The sequence below is a fragment of the Natrix helvetica genome (assembly GCF_964273705.1).
Source record: "Natrix helvetica genome assembly, chromosome: 12".
NCBI lineage: Eukaryota > Metazoa > Chordata > Lepidosauria > Squamata > Natricidae > Natrix > Natrix helvetica.
Window position 1 is genome coordinate 13,591,306 of NC_138556.1, and position 7,624 is coordinate 13,598,929.

At 41.8% G+C, this 7,624-nt stretch overlaps 1 protein-coding gene across 1 annotated transcript; it reads right to left on the reverse strand.

Annotated features, from left to right (window-relative positions):
- Window positions 1–1,841: 1,841 nt before the first annotated feature.
- BLOC1S6 (biogenesis of lysosomal organelles complex 1 subunit 6) lies at window positions 1,842–6,968 on the reverse strand. The gene is made up of 5 exons (XM_081964581.1): window positions 6,605–6,968; window positions 4,952–5,096; window positions 3,950–4,037; window positions 2,541–2,627; window positions 1,842–2,199 (listed from the first exon to the last, which is right to left on the reverse strand). The coding sequence occupies exons 1-5, from the start codon at window positions 6,672–6,674 to the stop codon at window positions 2,080–2,082; spliced, it is 510 nt and encodes a 169-aa protein (XP_081820707.1). The 5' UTR covers window positions 6,675–6,968; the 3' UTR covers window positions 1,842–2,079.
- Between the last annotated feature and the right edge of the window lie 656 nt (window positions 6,969–7,624).

Genomic DNA, 7,624 nt, shown 5'->3' on the forward strand with positions numbered 1-7,624 from the left:
ACAACTCAACTTGGATTCCTGACAAAGCTGCCTCAGAAACCTTTCAGGTTTACTCAACGTTCTTGCTGGCAGGAAGGAAGCCATTTGTAAATTTTTCTCCTTGCGGTATCTGCACCCAGCATCAAACGTAGCTGCTATTTGTAGGTCTGACTCCGAAAGGAGGTTTGTTGATTCCGGAGACACGGAGATAAGCTTGAGGAAACTCCTGACGCTCATAGAAAGCGACTGATGAGCGCATGTTACAGACTGATAATATATCACCCTTGAGCAGTAATGTCCTTATAAGCAGGAAAGATATTTAAAGATCCTTGTTGTGATGAGTCAGATGAGTCAGGCGCTGGCCACGCCCATATAAGGCAACTGGCAGTTGGAACAGAGTTCCTTTTGGACAGGGAGGGGGAGTAGAACATCTAACTCCTTAGCATCGATGTGTGTTAATATAATACTGTATGTATGTACAGTATGTGTGTGTATGTATATATACATACATACACACATATATATACATTCATATACACACACACACAAATATATGGAATACAGATGGTCATTTTGAAAAGTTCTTTCTTACTGAGCACCTAAAAGCCAAGAGGAACATACTTGTCGAATTTTAAGTTTGTAGGCTTTACAATTCTGGAGATTTCGTGATAATGTGTGAGAGATATTTTGTGTGTGTGTGCGCGCGCGCACACACACACACACACACACACATATATATATGTGTTGTATTTGTGCTGATAAATAAATAAAGGGAGATTAGTATAGATCTATTTCAAGCTATTTAGCTCTCATCAGCTAGCCATACCCTTACCTTTTCTGCCTGGATGGTCTCCTGGAGTGAGCCGAAGGACAGAAAGGGGAAGCAGTGTGTTCCCTCCCATATTTGGGCATACCAGGGGTTGTGACACAATACATACATACATCTTCACTCACCTCAGTTCTGTTTGCTGGCTGAGAATGATACAATCACACATCGCCCCCCCCCCCCAGGCAAGCAGACCTGGCTGCATGACTATTACAGATCGTGCTTGATGAAACACCCCCCCCAAAAAAAAAATTACAGTAATTAAATCAGCCTGGACTTGAAACAGAGAAATATTTGTGGTGATTGACTTAGGAGCAACAACTGCTGAGAACACAAGAGCATTCAACTGGGCAGTCCGTGTTGACACCGTTCTTTCCTTGTGGTACTTACCTGTGTGTTTGATACCGAGGCTGTACCTCTAGAACTCTTGTTAACCAATTGTCTCCTTCAAAGCCGAAATCGATCTGAGGGCGCAAGCTGTAAAAACTTTCCCGGTGTTTCGCAAGCATGTGTTCATTTCCTGAAAGTAGGTGTTGGGGCAAGTCAAGCCTGTATGTTGCACCAATATTTTCCCATGGATGTTTCTTCTGTTGTCCCGTCAATTCCTAACCCAGCAAAATCCTGTAGAAGCAGTGAGATCCTGACAATTCTATTCCACCAGTCTGTCTCTGGAGAACCTGAACTAGAAAAGTTGCCACAAGGACTTCTGCCCATGCTTCCTGCAATTGCAAAGGTCCCTCCCTCAGCAAAAGGATATGGACAGATGGGTGATAACTACCCTGAAGTGTGGTGTAGAGTAAATTTAATGAGGTAGAGTTAACCATTAAGGAACATATCTGGGTTTGGGACACATGCACACACCAAGAGAGGCCTTGTAAGATGTTGGAATTAATGCCATAGAGCAGGGGTTTCCAACCTTGGCGACTTTTAAGATTTCAACTCCCAGAATTCCCCAGCCAGCCATGCTCTCTGAAGTCCACAGGTCTTAAAGTTGCCTAGGTTAGACACCCTACCATAAAGTGTGTCCTATTTCTTAAAAAAAAATCTGTCCCAGCAATATTAGAGAAGCATTAATCAAAAAGTGATTAGGAGTAAGCTAATGTGGTACACTTTCCGTTCCTTAGCTCCTTGCTTACAGCAAGGTAGAAATATAAAGACTGTGCTAATACTTTCCTTGGCAAAATAGAACAGGAGAGTGCAAGGGGATCGTCATATCCCCAGAAAAGTCCAAAGGTTATTATAATTAGCACAACAAGCCAAAACACTTTGGGCTTTCATGTCCTTTTTGCTGGTTTGGCAGTTAATTGTTTTTCTCTTTCCAGTTCCTTCTCCCGTTGCTGTTCTCGTTCTAGTTCTTCTTTCTGTCGCTTTTGCTGGAGTTTGAGCGCTCTTCTCTGAAAGGAGGAAGCGTCAGAAAAAAAACAAAGGATTATATCTAAGGGTATCACAGCCTTGTTATTCTGCTATTAGTCCAACCCCCTACTTAGGCAGGAAACCCTACACCACTTCAGACAAATGGTTATCCAACATCTACTTAAAAACATCCAGTGTTGGAGCATTTACAACTTCTGGAGGCAAGTTGTTCCACTCTGCCAACTGCCAAGAGTTCAATTCCTTCGATAATGTTTGTTGGGGGCAATAAAACTGCTTAGAGAGTGCTGCAAAGCACCGTGAAGCAGATTTAAAAAGTCTTTTAAAACAGTCTAAGAATTTATAAGAGTGAAATAAAACTCACTTTCAACTTTGACGTTTTCTCATGCAGTAACAGCATCTCTTTCCTAATGTTTACCAACTTATTGTGATAGTATTTCGCTTCTGAAAACTTAAAAAGGAGAAAACATTTACTGGAGAGAGAAACTTATAGTGTGCTTAAAACAAATCTGTATAACTTTAAAAAAACAAGTGACTTGTTTCTTGAAGATATCAAAGTATGCATAAAAAGATATTCTAATTCCTTCAAGGAAGCCCAACATCGCAGTAAGAGGTTGAATAGAATAGAATAGAATAGAATAGCAGAGTTGGAAGGGACCTTGAAGGTCTTCTAGTCCAACCCCCTACTTAGGCAGGAAACCCTACACCACTTCAGACAAATGGTTGTCCAACATCTACTTAAAAACATCCAGTGTTGGAGCATTTACAACTTCTGGAGGCAAGTTGTTCCACTGATTAATTGTTCTCACTGTCAGGAAATTTCTCCTTAGTTCTAAGTTGCTTCTCTCCTTGATTAGTTTCCATCCATTGCTTCTTGTTCTACCCTCAGATGCTTAGGAGAATAGCTTGACTCCCTCTTCTTTGTGGCAGCCCCTGAGATATCAGAGCATTGCTATCATGTCACCCAAAGTCCTTCTTTTCATTAAACTAGACATACCCAGTTCTTGCAACCGTTCTTCGTATGATTTAGCCTCCAGTCCCCTAATCAGCTTTGTTGCTCTTCTCTGCACTCTTTCTAGAGCCTCAACATCTTTTTTACATCATGGCGACCAAAACTGGATGCAGTATTCCAAGTGTGGCCTTACCAAGGCATTATAAATTGGTATTAACACTTCACGTGATCTTGATTCTATCCCTCTGTTTATGCAGCCTAGAACTGTGTTGGCTTTTTGGGCAGCTGCTGCACACAGCTGGCTCATATTTAAATGGTTGTCCACTAGGACTCCAAAATCCCTTTCACAGTTACTATCTGTAAACTGCTCAGAGTCACTTGGATAGTGAGATCCCCATGAAAAATATACTAGTATTTAAAGTCACTATAGCGGGGGTATTGTTCACTAAAAATAAAATACAGAATCCTTTTATAAACTCTGAAAGGCTATAGAATAGCAGTACACATAACTGTCTTTTACTTTTCAACCACTTACTGAACTCAGCTCCTGCCATTAATGATAATTTCCATCGTTAGAAGCAAAGTCTATTATCTCCTGAACCATATGCACAATCAGACTGCTTGCACATGCCTAAATCAGTTTGTGATCGAACGGTTTCCGTTTTAGTACATGAAAACATATACACTCATTGTTGGATGAGGACACAATTAGTACAAGACACCATTGTATGTACAAAACATTTCATGTTTTTCTGCAAGAAAGGGAAAGTTCAACAGCAAATATCTTCCAATGAAGACAAAACTAATAAAAACACACTTACCAGCATGTTGATATCAAGAACTGAGTTACATTCTTTAAACTTTGAAATTTCTTGTTGTACAGTTTCTAATAGTACTTCTTGGTTCTGTCTGAAAGAAAAATAGAGTAATTGAAAATGCATTTTGAAATCAGTGCTACGAAAATAAAGTGATGTTTGTCCACTATATTCGAATAGGACCTTGACATCAGGGATATCGAGACTTGCGCATGAATTGGACTCGAGTGAGGGAGAGGTGCGCAGAGTCAGCCTCACTCTCTCTTCCCAGATTCCATCTTGCTCCAGTAGCAGGACAAGAGTCGAGACAGTTGGAGATGGGCTGGGCGCAGGGGTTGACCAGGGCGTCTTCCGTGTCTTGCCGTGCTCTTAGCATCCCACATCCCTTGCAGAGACCGCCTTCATGACCGTCGTCCTATTCTAGTAGGTTTTATCCGCTCAATCCCCCGGAATCTGTCTTCACATGCTCGGGATAGACAAGACCCTATCTCACCGAAGGTCAACGACCCAACGGCTACTCTCAACCTGGTTTGGCCAACCTGTCGAAACTGTTATCCAAGGTGTGGCCGCTGCAGTTCCTAGAGCCACAGGTGAGAGCTGACTGACAGGTGAGGATCAAAGGTGGACGAGCTGCCCCAAAAGCTGCCCTAAAACGAGCTTCCCTAAAAGGACACCACATACACCAGAGGTGCTACTCCCTCCCTGAACACCCCCATACGCTGATATGAAAAAATCTATTTTAGAAATTCTGATTCCTATCTGCCCCTCAAGATCCAATAGCTTTCCAAATGTATTATGGCACCCATTTCTATAAACCTTCAGCTCCAATATGGTAGACAGGGAAGCACGAACAGTGCTACATATCCCTGTAATAAATACAGAAATCATTTTGATCTTTCAACAGGAAACTCAGTTAAGTGGAAGCATTCATTCTAATACGCAGCTATCGGTTTTAGGTTTGTACCATACATAAAAAGTTAAATGACTATTTTTTTTTAGGTTACGTACGTGAGTTCTTTTAAGGCTAGTTTTGATCGTTGTAGGTCAGGTACGTAGTGTGAGATCAGCCCTTCGGTTAACTGTTCCACTGCTTTCTTATCTATGATAGGAAAGTCATCTACCAGGGCTTCATCAGGGGAATTATCATTAAGATCTGAAACAAAGGGGTTGATTAAAAAAAAACTGTCATGGAAAATTTCTGAATCAAGAATTCTCAGAATTATTGCATCATTTTTAATCTTCAGTCATCCTACTGAGATCCTGATACTATTAGTGCCTCTTAAAAATGTGATATCTTTAAATGGAAAACAATGATTAGATAAAAAGAAACTTGGAGAACTCTGTTACAAGAAACTTTTAAATGTTCCACATATATAACTGAGGCTAGTAAAAAGAACTGAACTAATGCCATTTTTCTTGACCATAGTGATAAAATGACTTAAAAAATGAAAGCTCTAAAACTGCATGGTGCCTAATGTTTGATTAATTGTCAATGTATAATTATTTAAGGGACACAGTGGCTCACAGACTAAGATGCTGAGCTTGTCAATCAGAAAGGTCAGCAGTTCGAATCCCTAGCGCTGTGTAACGGAGTGAGCTCCTGTTTCTTGTTTCAGCTTCTGCCAACCTAGCAGTTTGAAAGCACGTAAAAATTGCAAGTAGAAAAATAGGAACCACCTTTGGTGGGAAGGTAACTGCATTCCGTGCGCCTTTGGCATTTAGTCATGCTGGCCACATGACCACGGAGACGTCTTCGGATAGTGCTGGCTCTTTGGCTTTGCCAAACAGTTTTTTTCCTGAATACCATCACTTTGCTAAACAGATAATTCCCTCAACACTGTCAAACTATTCACTAAGGCTGCATTACTCTTACTATTAGTCTTCTCATCATTCCTATCACCCATCTCCTCCCACTTATGACTGCAGGACTGTAACTTTGCTGCTTGTATCCTTACAATTTATATTGATCTTTGATTGTTTCCTGATTGCTTATTTGTACCTTACGACTATCATTAAGTGTTGCACCTTGACGAAATGTATCTTGTCTTTTTATGTACACTGAGACCTTATGCACCAAAGACAAATTCCTTGTGTGTCCAATCACACTTGGCCATTCCCAGAATTCCCATTCCCATTCCATGACGGGTGGCTAAATAAGTAAGCGTATGGGTGTGACAGCGTCTGTGTGTCTCTATATACATATAGAGGGAAAATCCAACATTACAAATTACGTTTGGTGAGGACATATTAGCACAGTTGTTTTTTAACCTGAACACGTGTGTGTGTGTGTGTGTATAGCATGTATGAAGATATCTGCTATCTCGCTCTATAGATACACACACACACACACAATCTTCCTCCTCTACTTTCCTCTATTATGTAATGTAATATATATAAAGGAGGAAAGTAAGAGCAGGAAAGTTTTACAGAGAGAGAGAGGGAGAGGGAGAGAGGGAGAGGGAGAGGGAGAGAGGGAGAGGGAGAGAGGGAGAGAGGGAGGGAGGGAGAGAGAGAGAGAGAGAGAGAGAGAGAGAGAGAGAGAGAGAGAGAGAGAGAGAGAGAGAGAGAGAGAGAGAGAGAGAGAGAGAGAGACCTCCTTGGACTTCAAGTCCCATCACTCCCAGCGGGCTTCGGCCTCCCTGGCGCTCCAAGTCCACCTACCTAAGGCGGGATCGTTCAAGGCTCCGGGCGGCCATCCCGCCTCCACCTCCGGCGCCTCCGCCAAGCTCATCGCCCACTCTCGAGGACCGCGGCTGGACTGACCCCGCAGGAAAGCCGCCGCTTTAACACTCCCGGCCTGAGCGAGGCGTAGCGAGCCCGGCCGAAGCTCTTCCAGGCGGCGGAGTCAAGGAAAGGCCCCGCGAGGCGGCTTCTCCGGACCCCCGAGTCACCGGGATCCCCCCCTCTGGGGACGTGGGTGGTTGTAAAGTACGGGAGGGGCAGGCCTCAACCTCGCAGGACAGTAGGCCTTCCGGGGGAAGGCAGAGATACGAAATTGAAGAGTAGCCACGACGCCCGACCTACAGAGGAGACTTCCGGGTTCATTATGCAAATTGTATCCCCCCCCCCCCCCCAAATAATTTCTAAATGATTTTTTTAAGTGAGTTGCTCTTTGGAAATCAGTGAGACGAAGGGAATTCGGATTAGAGGAAAGAGGGATCACATTGTGCCTTTAGATCATCTTTCTTTAAAAAACTGGGGGATTATTTGTCAGCTATTAAAGCCGTTCGCCAAACTTTAAAACACTTGCTCTTCTCGTTATTTTTCCATTTGTTAACAATATAGTTTCCCCATGAAAAATATATCAATATCTAATAGCTTTAAAATTGCTATTTTTACGCATACATACATACATATATACATACATACATAGAACAATGTTAAAGCTATTATATCTAATATATCAATATCTAATAGTTTTAACATTGCTATTTTTACGTACATACATATATGTAATAGAGAGAGAACAATGTTAAAGATATTACACAAACACACACAAATATATGATAATTTGAAACAAACATTTGACATACATCTACATAATTGTATCCATTGGCTGTGTAAATATATAAACCTACCTTTCTGATTTCTGTGACATAAGTGTGCAAATATACACACACATCCCAAAAAGCAAATTAGGTCTCCCTTAGGTGCTTTTATTTTTACCCCAAGATTTTTGCA

What these genes read in the sequence shown, in the direction of transcription:
- BLOC1S6 (XM_081964581.1), bottom strand. Translation starts at nt 6,674, where the DNA reads ATGAGCTTGGCGGAGGCGCCGGAGGTGGAGGCGGGATGGCCGCCCGGA. An exon ending in TTCTTGATATCAACATGCTG is followed by an intron (nt 2,628 to 3,949) that starts GTAAGTGTGTTT and finishes CTCCTTTTTAAG; the next exon opens with TTTTCAGAAGCGAAATACTA. An exon ending in AGAAAACGTCAAAGTTGAAA is followed by an intron (nt 2,200 to 2,540) that starts GTGAGTTTTATT and finishes TCCTCCTTTCAG; the next exon opens with AGAAGAGCGCTCAAACTCCA.